Below are 21844 nucleotides of genomic sequence, written 5' to 3'. Positions count from 1 at the left end.
GATAAGCTCTTATAAAATGTTACTGAATACCAGTTGTTTGAACTTAAATGTAGTAATATATACTATTTTTGTAAGTCAAACTCCCACTGTATTTACCACTTGTAGATATTAATGATCATAAGATCCACTACACTTATCCTGATCTTTAAAATGTTAAGTGATAATTGAATTCTTTAAAATATTAGTATGAGCGAACATGCAGGTTATAACTGACTTGAAAGAATTGGATAATTTACCTCCTTTATTTTTTTCGCACCCTATCCTTACCCTCCAACAGTAAAAGGAGTGAACAGGTCCTGGATCAGTTGCATTAACTCATTTCTATCCGAGCACTAATTGGTTAAATGTAATTGAGTCAAATTTTGAAAAAAAATATTTTCCAAAGCTATGTGAATATTCAAGCATATAGTGACATTTTGTCACCCTAATAAACGTTAGTTGAAAAATCAGGATCATGCTTACAATTTTTAGCAGAATTAGCCTTCAAAAGTAGAGAATGAAAAAATCACATAGACGATAATGCTGGTGATAATGATAGTAATTAAACTTCCACAATTTATTGAACACTACTATGTTCTTTACATGTAATATAAAACTCATAATGGCCTTCTGGGTTTGGTACTATTATTTTATAATAATCCCATTTAACAGATGTTGAAATTGGGACATAGAGAAATTAAATAACTTTAGCCAGGTTTATACAACCAGTAGATTCTGACAGCATAGACCAAATCCATGGTGTTGACTAAATCATACGTGAGAAGAGCACAGAACCATCAAATTCAACATATTTTTATTAATAAAGTTGGATAATAAAAGAGAAGATGTTTATTAGGAAATAGTTATGGAAGATCAGTTTTGTTGGTTATAACTGTTGAAAAATGAAATAGATTAAATACTAAAAGTAATGAGTAAGCAATAGTTTTATTGAATGCCTGTTAGGAACTTAGCATTATGCAACGGATATAAGACACATATGCAGTAGGAGATATAGCAGTTAGCATAATACCTGCCAATAAAGGCCAGAAGTTAAGTTAGAGGTTATGGCAAATGAAATACAGGTGCTCTGTGACATGATGAGGTTTTGTCCCAATAAACCTAAGCTGAAAATATTGTTAGTCAAAAATGAATTTAGTACATTTAACTTACCAACCGTCATAGCTTACTCTAACTTACCTTAATGTGCTCAGGACACAATATCCAAAAAACTCTGGTAACTAAGTGCCCTGGAGAGTACCAGGGGTTTACCCTCGCAGTTGTATTGCTGACTCCCAGCTGTACTCACTGTTGCTGACCGGCATCACCAGAGTATCAAACTGCAGGAGGCTAACAATAAAAAATCAAAATGCCAAGCACTGTTCATACCTGATTTGAATTGCTTCTGCACCATTGCCAAGTTGAAAAAAAAAGCGTAAGACGTAAGTCAAAACACATCATAAATTGGGGACTGTCTGTACATTTAATTATCAAACAATATAGAGGTGATACTTAAAGCAATGTACAAACTGAGATAACTTGTTCAGATAAATGTGGTTACCAGCCTAAAATTCCAAGTTAGAAGTACTGTAGTTTAGAAGTGATTCTGAATATGATTTTTACTTATAAAATCCTAAATGATAAACTAAAACGAGAAAAGAATGGTAAACAAGAAAGAGAGAAGTCTGACCTACATTACCATCTGTTAGGAAAATGAACACCTGCCATGTTGAATGAGAGATGAAGCTTGGAAATTCCCAATGAATCTCCACAGCTAGCACTACCGGTTAAGAGCAAAAACAGATTTCAAGCCCAATTTAGCTTTCTTTTTTACATTCAGACAAGATATTTTAAAAAGGAGGAAAAATAAACCTCTAATAGGTTATAAACCCTGGCTTTTAGAATCCAAGAAATTATTTAAGGTCCAATTAGGATGGCATTGTTCTGAGAAAGAATATTATCCAATGTGTCTCCAGAGCAGATCTGTTCTCTCCAAAAGCATCTAGTTTTCTGACTGATGGATCCATGTGTGTCAGAAGGTATGAAGGCAGCAAATCTAGCCTGGGATTCAGTCTCAGCGGTAACATCCTGTCAGTTTGTGTAATCATTTGACTCCTTGGATCTAAATATTCTGTCTGTGAAGTGGATAAACTTGGATTAAGTGATTCTCAAGATTACATTCAATTGCTCTTCAATTTATGCTGGGCACTTATTAAAAAGTAGCCTATTAAAAATTGCATGCTTTAAATAGTATTTATTTTATAGATGGAAATTGTTTTACTAGAACTATCTTTTATGCTATATTATTATTATTATTATTATTATTATTATTATTATTATTTTACTTTATTTCTGAAGTCTTACATCAGTATCTTTTCTCTGCTTTAGGGTGGAGTTAGTGGGTTGACTGGAGAGCTAGAATTTGGAGAAAATGGAGGCAATCCCAACGTCCACTTTGAAATTCTTGGAACCAATTATGGAGAGGAGCTTGGCCGAGGCATTCGCAAAGTAAGACCAGAAACATTGATAAATATGCTTTTCCTACAGTAACTGTGGTTGTGTTTGATTGTCTTCATACAATACATTCACAGTATACATTGCAGTTTCTACTGTAATTTATAAAAGAAGAAAGGGGGAGAATTAGACATTTAAATGACCTTAAGTACTTACCAGAAGTATTAGTCAATGAATTCTATTTATGCTTCAGAATAATTTAAAGGAAGAAGGGTACAGGAATCTGATGGTTTCCTAGGGAACTAGCATAATCTTTCATTCATTATAATAATTTTTGTAGAGTAATGAATTTAATATTTGTACAATGCATAGCTGCTTGGTTTTTAACTTGTAACATACACAAAATCATAAAAAGAGCTTAGAGGAATTTCATTTAGTAAGAGTGAAGTCCTTCTATAAAACTGATATTTCAGTATTTCAGCTTCTATATGTGGCATGCAGAAGTAGCAAATGGCTTGCAGGAACTGAGCTCTGGTGCTATGCTTCAGATCACATGTAAGAAGAAACTGAGGGCATTAAAGAATATTTCATGAACTCCCAGAACTATGACTTTCTTGAGGAGAAATATAAAAGCCCCTGGGGAAATGGCTGCTATAGTTTGAATTTGCCATTTTTACATATTTGAGGTAGGAAAAAACCCAAGATAATTACATGTGCATACAGGGTTCATAACTATAAATTTCTAATTGTATAATGTTGCTGTATTAAGTTAAGAGGTTTTTTCAGTATCTGTTCCTTTTCAGTGTTGAGTATAGGATGCAGAGAAACTTAGACATAATTAAGGAGTTGTTCTAATCAGCAATAAAAACCTCTGCTAGAGGAGCTGAAACTATTTTAATGTGTTTTAATTATTGTTTTATATTGAAGCATAATAAACATAGAAAACTGCAAAAAAATATTAGGATAGTTTCGTGAATTATTTTCAAGGAAGCAACTACTACTATGGTCAACAAATAGGACATACCAAGCATCCTAAACACCCGCTCATACTTCATTCCCAACCTCCTCCCTTCTGAATAGTATAACCAATAGTCTGAATTTTATGATACTCATTTCTTTACAGTGTTAAATATAATTTTATTACCTGTATGTGCATTTACTGTGGTCTGTTTCTACTTTTAAGCTCTCAAGTAACTTTAAGGGTACTTTGAATTAGTTTGTGAATTGACAGCTCTATTTATAAATGGGGCAGTTTTTTTCACATGGACACACACACATACACACACACACAATGTCTTCAAGGATACTTATCAAGGGAAAACTTTACCATACAAATAATGACAGTAGTTACTAGATGTGTGTACAAAATAGTTTCCACTCCTAGTATCTCCATGTCTCAGAAAGACTGAATAGCTTTCCAATTGACAAACTGTCAAGTTGTCAGTGTTTATTCTGCTGCAGGTAGCAAGGTGTATGCAATGCCTGAAGCCTTATCACCTGGAGCAGGGATACTGTCAGCTCTCATAACTGAGCAGGGTTTGTCTGCTTAGGATTTGAATGTATATTGACCCAGTCACAAATGTTGGACTCATCTTGTCTGTGTTGGCCTGGTACAGAGAATTCATTTTTCAGAATTGGGAGAGAATGTGAAAAGGATTACTTAATTTTCACTGCTGCTGATCAAAACAAGAGATTTCCTGCTTTGATACCTATTGCATGTTCTTTCACTTTGATGTAAGGTGGTGTTTCATTCAGTAGATGGTGTGTTCAAGGTGTTAGACACTGTATCCTTGAAGATAAATTCAGGTGAACCTCAAAGCCAAATTTCTAAATGATCGAAGTTTTCTATGTCTTTAAACATTCTCCAAAATCTGGTTGTTCTGGTTTCTGTTCATCACAATAAAAATTACCAAAAAGAAAAATAATTTAAATAATAGTATTTTAAACAATCTTCTAAAATGGAATTTATTCAAAGATATAAAAAAGTAAATATTAAATTAAATATTTAAGGGATCAATTTTGTTTTTTACTTGAAGAGAAATTTTACACACTAGTTTGTTTGTTTTTCCTTATGTGTCTTAGTTTTGTTTTGTTTTGCCAATGCCACTCACTTTTTACTATGAAGACTGGGTTTTTTCCAGCATTAAAATTTAATACTCTAAACTTAATGTCTTTGAACTTTATCACTAATAGGAAAGTGTGGCCTGGAAAAAATAGATTAAAACTGGTTTTGCAACCAATCTTAATTGCATAGTAATGCTTAGTATCTTCATAAAATTGTTTTCTTATGTAAGATGATGAAATAAAATGGTACAGCAGAGATATTCTAGCTCCTAGGTATAATTGTTTTTCAGATAGATTTAGAATTTTTACTCAAGTTCTCAGCATTAAGTTTAGAAATACAAAATCTGTAGCTTTACATTCTTGGGAAATGCACTGCTTTGCAAAAAGTACTTTTAATGAACTAAAATATTTTCTGCCTTGTACTTAGAAAGAGGAAATAACAGCCTAGCTTTCAAATGGCCAGTGATTAAATATTGTACAGGTATTCTTCAACATTGTACTTGTATTCTGATTCTACGATATCTAAAATAACATTTACTTTTCATATTACTCTGCTTTATGTTTCCTTATGGCACTTTTTGTAAACTGAAACTATATGCATTCATATAATTATATATAAAAACCTTATATATGTGTGTGTATGCATGTGTGTGTGTATATATATTATGCATGTATAGGTAAACATCCTATCTAATAAAGAGGGATATGCTAATTGACCCTCATGCCATTGCAAAGATGGTGGCACTCACAGCCATTAAGGAGGGAATATGCTAATTGACTTCCAAACCCTCAAAGATGGTGGTGCCCATAGCCACAAGATGGCCGGCAGGGAAGGGCAGTTGTGGGCGATCAGGCCAGCAGGGGAGGGCAATTGGAGATGACCAGGCCTGCAGGGGAGGGCAGTTGAGGGTGACCTTTCCATCATCGTATCCTCATGCTTAGCAGAGTTGGCCACTTGGTCACCAAAATTATACTCAATTATTTTACTGGTCATTAGGTAAGATTATGTGCAATTTCTTTGTATGTATTCACAGAGGATAGGGAAACAGTTTATTGATTATTCCAAACAAATATTTAGATTGATTATTCTAATCACCCACAAAAGTGCATGCTCAATAGGAATTATTGGTATTTGTAGTTCAAGATCATTTTCTAACAACTAGGATAAATTTATATGTTTAATGGGAAAAATATGTAGCCTTTCTGTCAGATACACTTGGGCTGAAATTTAAACCCTGTTACTTACTGGCTGTGTGATTTTGGGACTACTAAACCAGTGAGTCTCAATTTCTTTATAAAATGTGGATAATAATACTATCCCTGACTGTTGTAAAGATTAAGTGAAATTATGTTTGTAGGTTACATAATGAGGATTAAAATAATGCTAATTTGAAAATGGACAATAATCTATGTCAACATTTTGCCAACACAAGAAATACAATCTAGTTGCTATTTTGACAAGAAATTGCTATGTGAGGTGGAGAAAGAAATTTAATTTTAGGTGTGATTGACAGTATTATACATGACAATCACAGTAACAGCAGGAAACATTAACCTTTTTGTTTTGTTTAATGTCCTTTTTAACTCTAAAATTCTACAAGTCTCTTAATCAAGTATCTACAACTCAATGGGAAGCAAATAACAGAGGATCCAGTAGTCATTGTAGCCTGTATAGAGGCTAAACAAACCCCAGATACCTGCTTTCAGCCAGCCGGCCTTGGAGCTGGAGCCGCAACAAAGTTTCAATTACAGAAGCTAAATAAATCCCAGAATAAACAAAAGAAAGAGAAAAAAGGAGAGACTGGGAGCTTCAGTTGCAAGCTTGGCCCGCCTGAAAACAGCCCTCAGCCCCTCATCCAGGCTGGCCAGGCACCCCAGTGGAGACCCCCACCCTGAGGGGGTGCAGGAAGCCTGAAAACAGCCATCAGCCCCTCACCCAGGCTGGCCAGGCACCCAAGCGGGACCCATATCCTGATCCGAGACACCCTTCAGGGCAAATCAGCCGGCACCCACCCATGCACCAGGCCTCTATCCTATATAGTAAAAGGGTAATATGCAAACTGAGCCTAACAGCAGAACGACTGGGAATGACTGGTCACTATGACACACACTGACCACCAGGGGGCAGACTCTCAATGCAGGAGCTGCCCTCTGGTGGTCAGTGAGCTCAGGCTGGCCACATGGAGGAGCTCTGCTCAGCCACAAGCCAGGCTGATGGCTGCCAGTACAGCGGTGGTGGTGGGAGCCTCTCCTGCCTCCTCAGCAGTGCTAAGGATGTCTGACTGCAGCTTAGGCCTGCTCCCCGCTGGCAAGTGGACATCCCCCGATGGCTGCAGAGCTGCCAGAGGGATGTCTGATTGCCAGCTTAGGCCCAATACCCTGGGGAGCAGGCCTAAACCAGCAGATGGTCATCCCCCAAGGGGTCCCAGACTGCGAGAGGGCACAGGCCATGCTGAGGGACCTGCCCCCGCCCCCGAGTGCACAAATTTTTGTGCACCAGGCCTCTAGTGTGTATATATATGTGTGTATGTGTGTGTGTGTGTGTGTGTGTGTGTGTGTGTATATATATATATATATATATATATATATATATATATATATATGGTATGTAGAAATCTCAGGTTTTGTTATATTTCAAAGAATTCTGGTGGGCAATTCTTATTATTTAGATGCGTAGTATTATTATGATCAATTTTTATACTCATGCAACTTTAATGTTGCTGATATATGTTTCCAGAGTTGTACTATTTCCTTTGCCTTTCTTCAGTTCTTGAGGCTACAAATGTTATTTTGAGGCACTGATTTTTGTTTTTCTTATTAAAATTTTTAGCATTTTCATCAGGATCTTCAGTGTCTTTTTAGGAAATTCTATGGATTTAATAAATAATCTCTTGAAGTTTTGTAGAGAGCTAAGTTTGTGTGGAGCTATTTCCAATATAGAAAGTAAACATTTGGAAATGGAAATGCTCTTTTAGTAATTAGAATTACTTTTATTAATCACAGTAATTCAAGTACAACAAGGAGCTTTTACATTTATTGGCAGTGAACTTTGATTTTAAATATTCTGTAAATGCACTTTATTAGTGTTATTGAACTCTATTATAGGAGTAAAATAACATTTCTGGAATTTATTTTTAATAATCAAAATTGAGAAATGAATCTCACTTTGAAAGGAAGTCCAAAATATCTTGGTTTACTATAGGTTATGCCTTGAAATGTTTAATTAACAAAATGAATGCATCTACCTGAATATCATCACTCTGAGAAAGTCACTTGATGCTCATGAGGAGAAAAGAACTTATCTGTTGAAAATGTTTTCAAGCAATTCTTAATCAGCAGCCATGGAAACTTTTATTACCCTAGAGTACCTGAATAAAAGTAGTTTGCATGGATTTAAATGGAAAAGTATTTGAAAAGCTTTGCTCATGAATTTATCTTGGATTCATTCAACATTGATATGACTCTATATCCCAAACTGAGATGAGAAATCTTTTCATCCCTGATTCATGCTTTGCAGAATGTCTGATTGTAGCCATTTTGAGCAATAATACGATTTGAATAGTGTACTATCATTAAATGGGAGACAATGTGTTTTAGGATTGTGAGGGGGAAAACACAGTCATATTTTTGTATCTCACATAGAAAGTGGTTTGTTAATGTATATTTTTTCCTCCCAAAGATAATTGGAAACTGGAGAATTATTCTTGGGACAAATAAACTAATTACAATTCAGGAAGTGAGTTCTCATCCTGTGTAATTTCTATTTGTTGAAAATCATATATTTATTTTTATTTCATCTTCTTTCCTTTACTGTGACTCTAGCATTATCAATTTCCTACAAACTAACAAAACATTTCTGGCTCCTAGATTTTATTTCTTTTCTAGCTGTTCAATTGGTATTAGATACATTCATTATACAACAAACTCATCCATATATTTCCTTTTTTCTTATAATCTTATAAACTGTACCTACTTTAAAAATAGATACATGAATATTTTATTCATTATTAAACATACCCATTTTTTTCTAAGTAGGCATGTTCTTTCGTTCCATCCAAATATTTCTGAAGGGTCACAGAATTAGGAAAAAAATATAGCTGTTATTTCCTAAAACATCTCTATCTTACATATGTAGTACTTGAGGTTGTGGGTTGAATGGCTTGCCTAAATTTTTTTAGTTTGTTAGAAAAACCAATTCTAGACTTCTAATTCAATGTTTTTTTCACTGCATTATAAGATTGTCTCTCCACAATTCAAAAACTTTGCCTGTTAGAGATAAGCAATAAAGGGGAGGTCTCTTCTTTTTTTCTTTTTATTATAAACTAGAGACCTGGTGCACGGATTTGTGCACTGGTGACGTCCCTTGGCCTGCCCTGTGGGGCACGGACCAAAACTGGCTCTCCGACATTCCCTAAGGGGTCCTGGATTGCTAGAGGCCCCAGGCCAGGCCAAGGGACTGCACTGGTGCATGATCAGGGTTGGAGAGGGACCATGAGAGGGTTCTAGGGCATGTCTGGCCCATCTTGCCTGGTCCTGATAGGCTAGACCCCAGCAGCAAGCGAACCTACCGGTTGGAGCATCAGCCCCCTAATGGTCAGTGCTCATCATAGTGAATGGTCGGTAGGTTAAAGGGTAGGAGGGACAATTAGCATATTAGCCATATAGATAGATAGATAGATAGATAGATAGATAGATAGATAGATAGATATGGAACCAATCACTAAATATATTTATTGTTATTTTACAGTTTATTAAATTTCAAGGGAAAATCTTTTTAAAATCTCACTAATAAAAATTATCACATTTTTCTATAAAATAACAGCAATTCTCATAATTTTCTCTTAAAAACCCTGATTGTTAAGAAATGAAAATATGTACTACTTTCAGCAATAAAGATTTATTAAAAATAAATAAATAAATAAATAAATAAATAAATAAATAAATGAAATGAAAACATGTTTGGCTACACTACTCTATCCTACTTTTAACTTAAAATATACATTTTTTTTTTATTTAAGGGAGGAAGGGAGAGGGAAAGATACTATAGAAACATCAATGATGAAAGAGAATCATTGATTGGCTGCCTCCTGCACGCCCACACTGGGGATCCCACAACCCAGGCATGTGCCCTGACTAGGAATTGAACCATGACCTCCTGGTTCATAGGTTGATGGTCAACCACTGAGCCACATTGGCCAGGCTTAACTTTCTTCTTTGATGTTTTTTTATGTAATATTTAATGTTTGGTCTTTTTTTTTTCACTCCCCAGGTTTTATTTATGATAGTAGAGATAATATTCCCATTCATTACTTGAAGGCTTTTCTTTTCTTTGAAGGACAGCCACATTTTACCATACTGACTTAGCATTCTGTTTTATCTCATTGTTGTCAACAGAAGGATCTGTTGATAAAAAAAAAAAATGTGGGTGTGCTTGAGGGTCAGTTGAAATTTCTGATAAAATATTTTCCAAAATAATTGTAAGTTAGATATTTTATAATCCTAAGAAGATTTTCCCAGCCAAGGTTTTTGTTTTTGTTGTTACAATGTAGTCAAATTAAAATATATTGAGGGCTATTATGCCAATTTTCAAGATGAAATTTTGGTGAGTCATGACATAGAAATGGTAGCCTGATATTTAAGGATAAAATCACAGATCTCTAAGTTCCTATAATATCATCAAACAGTTGTTATTGGTTACTATTTGTAGAGTTATCTTTTTTAACAAGAATAGAGATATCTAGATAGGTTGGTAGATGGATATGTAGACATCTAAACACATAGATACATAGATAATAGAAAATAATATATGACAGGGATATAGATATTATCCACTGGAGAGAACAGAGATAAATAAACACAAGAAAACAGCATAGACTAAAGACATATTATCCTATATAATAAAAGCCCAATATGCAAATCGATCAAATGTGGAACGACTGGTGGAATGACCAGTTGCTATGATGCATGCTGACCACCAGGGGGAAGACACTCAACACAGGAGCTGCCCCTAGCCCTCAGGCCTCAGGCCAGCCAAGGTGGGTGCCAGCGGGAGCCCGCCCCATCAGTCGTCCCACAGATCAGCCTGGATTGCTGGCCAGGCCTAGGGACCCATGCACTAATTTCATGCATTAGGCCTCTTGTATTAGTATTATATAAAGAAAGAGATATAAGTCAGGTATTTTGTGAGTTATACTGATTCTATAGCTTCATGACAGACACACAAATAATTCTTGTGCTGCTTTGGATCTTTGTTTAAGTGGTATGAGAACATAAGATATAGAAATCTAAAGTCATTCTAAGCATTAGAAGATTGTGCTATACTTACATTTTGACCATGTAACTTTATTAAAGCAACTAATTTGAAAATAATTTGCTCATTTTGAGAAGAGGAATGCATGTGGGACAAAAAGAAGTAGCAGTACTAGCAGATCTGCAAGTAATTTTTAAAATCAATGTCAAAGTCAATAATAAGTAAAAAATTAAGTTCATTCTGGGTGATTTGAAACATAGAAAATGACATTAATATGTAGCACCTAGCATTCTAATCTGATTTATCTGATTTACTTAATATCAACAATGGAAATTACCCACAAATATAAGACATATCAAGAAACTAACAAAATTTTTTGTCAGTTTTTTTTGGTTATAATAATTTAGAGGTCATTAAAGAAAATAAATTATGGAGCCACATTGCATTTTAATGAATGATGCAATTCAATGCAATGCAATTACATTGTATTTAAGTATAGTATTCAGTAGAAAATGAAAACCAAAAACTTATTGATTAGTCTAGTGATAGCATTTTTAAAGTTATGATTTAAGAAATAATTTAAGGATTTTTATTGATAGAATGCTAATTTTATAAATATTAAAATTTTCTATGGATAGAAGGAATTTATACCCAACAGGAATAAATTATAAATATGTTTCTTGTTTTCCCCTTTAGATAAGGATTCTGTTACTAAAGTGAAGTGTTATAAAGCATCCTAAAGCATGTTATATTTTTAATATTATAGGCTGCCTTTCATTTTAATAGCCTTTTATGAATCTCTCTTGCATCATGCAATAAAAATGTACTTTTTTGAATGATAACATTGTCCATGAGTGCCCCTGCCTAGTAATGTCTACTCATTATTTTCTCATTTCCCAATTTTTTTCTTACTTTAATAAGGCAAAGGAACACAATATAGTCTTATGCACTATTTATTTCTGGGAAAAGAATTGACAATATAAGAATATTTTAATTTTTTGAATTATTATATATACTAATAATATGCATAATAATATGCATAATGTTAGTAATAATATAATTAATTTCAGACCAAACTTTTTAAAGATAATGTTCTCATGGGAGCATGTAATTCTGGATTAAAAATGTAAAATGTTATTGTATTTGAATAATGAAGTCTGCTATTAATGAAAGGACAGCTAATGAGCCTTAACTAACAAAGAGAAATTGTACAGAGACAAAGGCCAAACTTGTTACTTGCAACAAAAATAAAATGTGGCAGGTATAAAAATTGGCAAAGGTATTTCTTTAAAAAAGTTTAGGTGAAAATGAACCGAAGATTCTAGTTGACCACAAAGGCAAATGAAGCGATAACTTTGAGTCTGCCAAAATGCTAGTGAAATTTACTGAAGTCATTAAGAAAACTCTGTTGCAAGAGAAACTCAAGACAGAATTAAAGATTTTTGACATAAAAAATAAAGCACATCAATACTATTTTCATATATGGTAGCCATGCGCAAAAATAAATGGTTTTTAATATTTTAAGGTTGTTTTGAATCAAAGACTCACAGTTATAGGGAGACAAATATGGCCTTATACATGGATCCTTTATGGTAAGATTTGAAAAGCAATAGGATTATGCTCATCTTCACCCCATATCTCTTTATTCATTAAGATGATTGATACTTTGTTATTAATTATGCACTATTGCACATAGACTCGGGCTTTTAAGAACATCTCCAGCCGTGGGCAAACTACGGCCTGTGGGCCGGATCCGGCCCGTTTGAAATGAATAAAACTAAAAAAAAAAAAGACTGTACCCTTTTATGTAATGATGTTTACTTTGAATTTATATTAGTTCACACAAATACTCCATCCATGCTTTTGTTCCGGCCCTCCGGTACAGTTTAAGAACCCATTGTGGCCCTTGAGTCAAAAAGTTTGCCCACCCTAGCGGTTACCACTCTAAATAACCTGCAACTAGAACATGAATTTATTTATTGTTCTCTGTTTTTAATAAACAGAATATATGTGGAAATGTGGTAGAAGGAAAGAATTAGATCATAGGGCTCTACTGGAAAAAATTGACCTGGATGAGGAATACTATAAAGAGTGAAACACTAACTTTAGTAACATTAAGGCAATGTAGACAGGGAAGATATATTATTGGAGAAAGGGAGAGAAGATCAAAGGGAGAAGCATATGTTAGATAAATTTTGCATACTTACCCTTCTGTTTCAACTTCAGCTTGGTTACATTCTTAGATTGTATTTGCTCAATTAATATTGTCGGAAAGAAAGGGGGGGATGGTGAAAAGGACAGATACCAGGACTGATACCTAGTATAAGTTAGTTGGTCTTGTAGTGCTTAATAGCACCATTCAGAATTAAGTTTCAAAACTGTGAATGGATTTAAGTTATCAATAGGATATCAATTAATGGTATTGTTACAAATGCATAGATAGCTATGAACTAATCACAATTAGTCACTGAAACTCCCAGAGTATCTGATTTCTCACCAGCTAGTTTTCTCGTGCCCTAAGGGAAACATTTTTTTAAAAAAATATAGCCTTGATTATGTTCACTATCTTAATTTCTGAATAGTTTCACAGATGCATACATAGGGCAACAATTATCAAAGGGTACACTTTAAATCTATGCAATTTATATTGTGTCAATAATATTTCAATGAAGAAGTTTTTAAAAGCCTATTGCAGAATTAATTAAATAAATATAGAGTGAGGCAAAAGTAGGTTTATAGTTGTGAGTACACAAAACACAGAGTTTATTCTTGTATCATTTATTAATTATTGTATTATTTTCCATACAACTGTAAGCCTACTTTTGCCCTTTCCTGTACATAATATGTATTTGATGATCAAAACTTATGTTTTCAGTTTTTATGTAAAGTTTTTATTAATTATCCAGATACATATAATGTATGAAGGAAATAACTAAGACAGTCACTTACATGTTTTATCTCTTATTTCACAAGAAGTGTGAATGTAATTATCATATGCAAAGTTCAAAAATTCTTTTTTAACTAATTTTATAATAGAAATTAGATGAACCCTTTTAAATGTGCATATCATTCCCCTGGGAATTTAGTTGTTTTTCTTAATTTTCTGAAATGGCTATATTCAATATCATCTAAGTAATTTGGACTGTATGTTAAAATATGCTGCCATTTTCATTAGTAAAGCACAATTAAAGGAATAATAAGGGTGTTAGATTTTTTTTTAAGACATAACACATTGCTCATGAAATATTAAGTTTGTGGTTTTCCTGACTAGGTGGAAAGATTTAAGTGAGCTAATTTTTTATGTAAGATGTATTTGAACAATCTGTAAGTTATCTATTAAATTACTGTAGCTATTATTATAATTTTCATATAAAATGCACTTACCTTAAATTTATGTTATATGAAGCATTGACATGTTGCTCAACTTGAGAAAATGATTCTAGCATGTCAGAGTCCATGGGGTTTATTAAAAAATCAAGTTTATGGTACTTTATTTTGGAAAAAAAATTATAGTTAAAATTACTTTTCCCCCTAAATATTATCTACATAAGAGGAATTGATGAAATCTATATGATATCAAACTTTAATCATCAGAATGCAACTTTGAGCACTTTACCTATATTTTTTCCTGAAAGACCAAGAAAACCCAATAATGAACAGAAGCAATAGAATATTAAAATGAAAAATGACCTAGATATTTCCTTCTTTATTAGAAATTTGCAACATAAATGGGTGATAGCTTTTGTATACCATTCCATTAAAATAATTTGAATAAGTTTAGGGGAATTGGAGCATCAGCTGTTATACTCAAAATCTGATTGTTTTGGTTTTTGGCATTAGGTCTTTGCAAAGCACTCAAAATATAAATCAGTGAGCTGTAACCTTATAGTATGGTAGTCAAAAATATTGGTTTGCACATGAGATTCAGCAGTCCTACTGCCTTAACAGTCTAATTATAAGGTTATCAAGGGGTTCTTGGTTTACTTGTGGTAGAATTGGACAATTGGACTATAAACCATGTTCCCTGAAATCCTCTCAGTATAAACATTGAATACAAGAGGCATGGGGTAGCAAGAACTGCACTGCAGAATTCTTAACTACACTCAATAGTTGACATCCAAAACTGGTCCTGACTGAACTGTTGGCCTGCAGGAGCAAATGATCATTGCTAAGGCCTTCCCAGCACATGGTTCTCTGGCCTAAGTTAAGGCTCCCGTTCTGGAGAGTAACAAGTGATCTGTATTGGGATGGGCACTCTTTCAGATCCCTGGGACTGAGGTTAGCTGTGCACTGACATGGTGATTTCATAGTGAATCATTGAATACATATCCAACTTTCTCAAACTTTGATTTAACTGGGAATCCCCTGGGGTGCCCTTTAAAAAAGCATTCATTTTTAGGTCTCTATCCCCAGAGATTACAAGTGAATGTCTTTTAAGTGGCGCTCATATGCTTGTATTTTTAACAAGTTTGTGTCTACAGACCCAACTTGTTAAAAACACAAGTGCTTTTCAGCCTCTGTGGGACAAGGCATATGTACAAGTCAGTATTAGTGAGGTCTTGGAAACGCCATATTACAGGTGTAAGTTCCATATGAGCTTCTGTAATTTAGCAGACATAAGTCTGGGATTGTCAGGAAATAATAAAGGGCATAGAGAATTCCAAATGGAATAACCTATATTCTCAGAGTAAAAAGATAATGGTATGCATGACAAGTTTAAGGGATCAGGTCTTGAACAGATACTTGCATAAATTGATTATATTTGATTGAACAAAGGTTTATATTAAGAGAAGAGCTTGAACAGAAGAGTGCATTCCTATTGTGGGGGATTCTGAGAGACTCTCTGAAGATGTAGACGAATAGCCATCTACCTAATCCAAGAGTTGGCAAACATTTTCTGTAAATACTTTAGGCTTTGTGAGCCACTGAGGGCCTCTTTACTGAACTGTAACTCTTTAGTCCACTTGTCAGTACTAAAGTGTGACATTGTTGTTAACCCTTGATGACTTAAGGAAGAGACAAGATTGATTTGCATTTCTGTTATTATCAGTGTCAAGTATTAATTTTTCTTTTCTTTCTTTGGTTATGTATTTTCTTCTCTCATTTATGTTTTACAAACATAGTACTTTTATTAATTTTCACAAGATCTTCCCATGCTAAGGCTTTTCCTGTTCTGTCATGTTTCTTTATCATATTTCTCTAAAGGATGATTTGCTTTTTGAATCATTTTGTGCTGACTTGCAGAAAATTATAATTTTAATACAGTTATATTGCTTTCCTTATGATTTTGTCTACTGACTTTTATACAAGTAATGCCTTGCCAGCGAAAGATCAGGCTTATATTGTCTTAGCCATCTCCCTTTGCCCCCCCTCCCCCCGCCCTGCCAACCCTGTTATGGTTTGAATATTGACAATTATCTTTTCAATCCATCTGAGATTTTTTTGGGTGAGGGGGCATGGTATTCTGTGAAGAACTAAATGAATATTTTGTTCCAAAACAGTTGAACAATTTTCTATATAGTGAAAAAACCTTCCCCTTCCTGTTGTTTTGTGATGCCTTAAGTAATTATGGTTTGCATTATAAATATGTTTAAATCCTATTATATTATTTTAAGATTAAATACATAACTGGAACTGCCTTCATGTATATGGTTTGCCTTCATGTATATGTTTTTCAATCCAGTTTCATTTCATTTCCCCAGAGTCTGGCAGAATGACAGTGCTGATTTTTAAATCTTATAGATTGTAATTCTCCTATCTTTAGTTTTAGGTGTTGGAGTGGGTACTTTGGAAAGGCAGTGTCAGAAACAACAATCCAGATAAAAACAGTTGTGAAAAACCAACTATTCCATCCTTCTAAAGTAGGCTATTCCTGATTTGTGACAATGTCTCTAAATCATTATTGAGAAATATGCTTATATTTTTAATTGCTATGCAATGGGACCATAAAAGTCAACTAAAAGTGTTTCCAAGTCATTACAATGAATTTATTTTAAGGCAGTTCAGGAAGCAATTCTGTTTTGGGTCACTTGAAATTATTATCTGGTCTGTGATGATCATTCTTGCTTTTTTCAATGTTATTAAAATTGAGGTTACATCAGGCAGCTAATGATAGGGATTCCATGTAGAACTCAAATTTGTAGCAGAAAGGGTTTTTGTCCAGAGATTCAGAGATCCAAGGGCAGTCATTGAAATATTTTTTTAAAAATGTTATTATTCTTGGCTTCTTTATAATTTTAACCACATACAGTATTGAATGTAATACCTCCAATTACTCTCCATTAAACATCACAGGAAGAACCCAGAAGTGTAAGTAATTTATACACTCAGTAATGGCCCTATCATTTTCAGGAATTAGACATCTTTATTTGACATACATTACAATGTGATCTTATCTAGTTAAAGTTATAGCAAAATTATGGTTAACAAGATGGGGAATACACCCTTCCAGCCTTTAAGCAGTGACAGAATAATCTTAATTTTTATTTAAAATTAAACTTTCTAATGAAACAAGCTATATGAGGATGTTTTTTTAAGCTTAGACTTAAAAGTATCTTGGGTATATCACATCTAAAGTATGTATCCTAAGCATGGGGAGCCAGGGGGAAATAGGCTTCATGGTTTTCATGTCCCACAATTTCTCTTCCCAGAGATAGTCTTTCAGTAACCTAGATTTACTCTGATTATTGGTTCTGAGTCCCAGGTAAGGAGTTGTCTTTAACTTTGAACATGGCTTTACATTTTTAAATGAGTTAAAGTTACATAAATTTCAAGATTCCATTTAGCCTGTTCCCCCATGAGACTTGCCAAAGCTCATTTGAGTTTTAGGTGTCATTGTTAAGTCAGTAACTAGAAAGATAAGGTCCACATTTGCCTATAGTTAGGACATATAAAAACTTGCTTCCATTTACAAAAATAAAAACAGATTAATCTATTGAGAGCAGTTGGAGTATTATCTCTTCTATTTATAAGATTCAGGAAAGCTCACATTTATTTTTGACTTGTTGATGTCATCAATCTATGTTGTGAACATTCTGAAGAACCACTTTATCAAATGAGAGGGAAGTAATGGACTTAGAACCTGTACAAGACACCAGTCGTGGGCTAACTAAAATATGGCCTGTAACACTTTTGGCTATAGCAGAGAGGAAAAGCTATAGTATCCCTAGTAACATTCTGTGAGCCAGCCGAGTTGTCCTATATACTCAGATCAGTACTATTATCTTTCACACACACAGAAGAGTTGGGCTTATGATTCAAGAAAGACCAATTATGGCATCTCTCATACCCACCCCATAGACCCCATCATCCAGTAATCAACATGTCACCCAATGTCTATCAACCAGAATCCTTTCCCATGTTTTTATAAGGAACACTTGTGGGAAAGGGATCATTTTTCTCTTGGTTCTTGGTGTTAAGAACAAAAATACAGAGGTACCTGAAGTCCTGGTTCTTAGAAATAATCAGCCTGGCAGAATAAAATCAACACTCAGAGAGAGAGGTTAAATCTATTTGATTTCACAGATGTGTTGTTAGATCCTCTACTACCTTGCCTGTATTCTAGCATAACTACTGTGTGACAATAATGGTGCTAAGCACTAGGAATGCAGGATGAAGACAAATATAGCCTTGCTTCCAAAATCTCTAGAAAACCTTCAAATCCGCTCAAGCCACCATAACAAAGTACCATAGACTAGGCAGCTTTAAAAATCAAATTTATTTTCTCCTTGTTCTGGATGCTGGAAAGTCCAAGATGAAGGTGCCAGCAGAGCTGTCTGGTGAGAGCTCTCCTCTTGGGTTGTGGATGGCCGCCTTCTCACAGTATGGGAAGTGAGATTGAGGGCAGCTGTTCCTGTCTCCTAGGGTTCATGTTTATTCTGGCTGGTTGTCAGCTTATTCTCTAATACTTGGGAATCTAGTGTGGTATTTTCAGATACTCCCTGATAAAATCTGTTCATTACTATAGGTGGCCTTTAAGGTGGGATCTTAGATGACCCAGAAAAGAAACATTCTATCTTTTTACCTTTTGTATGACTTATATGTAGTTCACAGAACTCTTCTGTGGGATGGAGAGAGCAGAGAGAGAGAAAGAGAGAGAAAGAGAGAGAGGGAGAGGGAGAGGGAGAGGGAGAGGGAGAGGGAGAGATATTTCTCTGGTGTTATCTTACTAGAGGCCCGGTGCATGAAATTTATGCACTTGGGGTGGGGGTCCTCAGCCCAGCCTGTGCCCTCTGGCAGTCTGGGAGCCTTTGGGGGATGTCAGTCAGACATCCTTAGCATTGCCACGGAGGCGGGAAAGGCTTCTGCCACCCCCACTGTTCTCACCAGCTATGAGCCTGGCTTCTGGCTGAGCTTCACTCCTCCTGTGGGAACCCACTGACCACCAGGGGGCAGCTTCTGCATTGAGTTTCTGCCCCCTGGTGGTCAGTGCACATCATAGCAACCGGTCGTTCTGCTGTTTGGTTGATTTGAAGATTACCCTTTTATTATATAGGATAAGAGAACACTAATCCTATCAGCTATCAGATCAGAGCTTCACTCATTATTTCATTAAACCTTTAGCACCTCCATCTAGTCCCTGTTTCCAAATATAGTCACATTAGGGTCTATGACTTCATATGAATTTTGAAGAATTTTAAGCATTCAGTTCATCAAAAACAAAAACAAACTAACAAAAAAATTGTAGGGTAAGGTAAATTCATCTATAAGATAGGGTAAACCGAAGATATTATAGCAGTATATTAATTCAAATAAAGCCTTCCACAGTGATTTTTGTGAAATAAAAATAGATTTTAATAAAGTGTAGATTTCATAAGTTTCTGCCACCTCTTCCACGTTACATTTTACCTAACTCAAGCTAGGGGATCACAGAAGACAAAACTATGCAAATGGATGCATAGAATAAGGAAGGGTCACCAACATATTATATAGTCAGATAACTAGACTAAGAGCTTGTACCTTGGCTGGACAGGTATAAAAACACTGGGCCAAAGCATATCCATGTTCTCAGAGAGCTGAATGAGGGTAAGAAGAAAGGCTTGCTGTATGATCCTAGGAGCCCATGTTCCAGATTGATGGAGACCTGAGTGAGTGGTTCTCCCTTTGCTGTACCTAGTTTCAACTGATGGGGAGAAATGCACGTTTTATGACTAAAAATCATAAAATTATGATAACGATCGAATGTTTCCCAAAACCACATATCGATGGATATATAATTTTGAAATAAAAAAGAAAAATTAGCATGTGAATATCCTTTAACTCAGGTCATGTACAGACATAATTCAGAATAATTTTAGTCAATACTAGGAAGACTCTAGAATAGTCATGTTTGGAATAAAATTATGGTCAGCTTGACACAGTGCTTCTTAAAATTTGTTGCTCATTACGATCACCTGGGAGCTCTTTATAACACCCATTGCTTACTTCCCACCCTGAATGGGTTACATCAAAGTCTCTGAGGATGAGACCTGGCATTTTTAAAAGCTTCCTGGATATTTCTACTGAGCAGAGAACCACTGACTTAATGTTGAGAAGTTGTCACCTAATGTGACTGCCAGTTCAGTTCTTTTGTCTGAAATTAGAAGGCCCAGCTTGTGTGGAGCAAATTGTTCCTGTTAGCCAATGCCTGGGTACAGAAATTTCACATAAAAGTGGCAAAGCTCACTGAAGAGTCATCAAGACAAACCACTAGTCAAGTGAAATGGAACATTATTGAGTGGCAAATGAAGATGTAAGCCCACAATTGGGAAGGGGCTTCGGGATGTGCCATTTTTCTGGCACTAAATAGAGATTATGGGTATTCAATGTGGCTTTCTGTTTGTAAGCTCCAATGAGGAGATAGGTCTAAGTAGTTTCCCTTGAAAAACTGCATGGGGGATTTAGTCATAAACAGCACTAAAGTAGGAAATTCATTGCAACTTAGAACCTGAACTTCAATCAAATATCCCTTCAGGGACTCAAGTCTTAAAAGAAGAAAGTCCTGATCGCTCTCGGGCAGATGGGCAATGAAGACGTTCACTCAACTGCCTCTCAGCACATTGCCAAATAGGGAGGACAATTTCTTGTTACCATTTGAGGTGGATGGCTCCTTTTTCTGTTTCCTTGGCATTCTAGAATTTGCATCTAATTTCTGTAACCTTTTAAGAATTACTTTGCCATAATCAGCTTCTGTTCAGCCCTCATAATGAGGTAGGCACAGTAGGGTGCTTAAGAGTTCAGTTTTGTTTGTTGGTTCTTTCCCAGTGAGGAAAAGGAGCCATTAAACCCCCCTGAGCAAGTAAGTTCCATGCAAATCATAGCTGAGACCTTGACACTTTAGCAAGATGTAGTTGCAGCATAAGCAAAGAGATTCTCTAGAATACCATAGTAATAATTATCCCACGGCAGTGAAGACTTAAATCATCTGTACACACACACACACACACACACACACACACACACACACACACACGGCTGAGGATTTTTAAAATAAAAATGTAACAGGATGGTAAATCGAGAAGACTGTGGTACCAAGACACTGTATACTAGTAGATGACCTTCCAAAATGAATACACTTCCAAAATGAAAAAAAAGTCAAAGGAGGGCACAACAAACTGCTTATACTATTCTTAAATGCCATCCATACTCAAATGGAAGATACGGGCATGTTGGAAGTTAGAGAAGCCTTGGAGAAGGTTATTTTGGAGGAGAAATTCGTGTGCTCTAAGTCCTTCTACTGAAGCACTCTCCTACCCTACTCCTACCAAGGAGAGTTAGAGAAGGTTTCAGCCTGACTCTCAGCCAAGAGAGGTGGGAGGAATCTAGATGGAAAACATAATGCGTATGTAATTTCTGCAGGTTGGAGGACACACAGGCCTCCTGGCTGATTCATGCTACTTAACTATGAATAACTGTTTTACTAGCTACTTTGACAGCTGATTGAAAGAGAAATTGATATATCCTTGTGTAATTTGAACTCCCAGCATTTACAGGGTAAATTAGGCATGTGTCCTGTGGACTAGATGGTAGCCATACAGAAGACAGAATGTCTCTTGTCTGGGTCATATAGGAACAAACTAACCTCACTAGAGAGTATTTGCCAGAGGATCTGGAGGTGCCAGT

At 35.2% G+C, this 21844-nt stretch overlaps 1 protein-coding gene across 1 annotated transcript in view; it reads left to right on the top strand.

Annotated features, from left to right (window-relative positions):
* GRID2 (glutamate ionotropic receptor delta type subunit 2) overlaps positions 1–21844 on the top strand; it is a 1378765-nt gene that overhangs the window by 830908 nt on the left and 526013 nt on the right. Inside the window, exon 8 of the mRNA XM_059665394.1 lies at positions 2365–2484. Within this exon, the coding sequence (XP_059521377.1) occupies positions 2365–2484 (120 nt within the window). The remainder of the gene's footprint in view (positions 1–2364; positions 2485–21844) is intronic.

This window comes from Myotis daubentonii, chromosome 1, assembly GCF_963259705.1.
Source record: "Myotis daubentonii chromosome 1, mMyoDau2.1, whole genome shotgun sequence".
NCBI classification, from domain to species: Eukaryota; Metazoa; Chordata; class Mammalia; order Chiroptera; family Vespertilionidae; genus Myotis; species Myotis daubentonii.
Note: the sequence above shows the minus strand (reverse complement) of the source record. Positions and strands in the feature narration are given on the sequence as shown.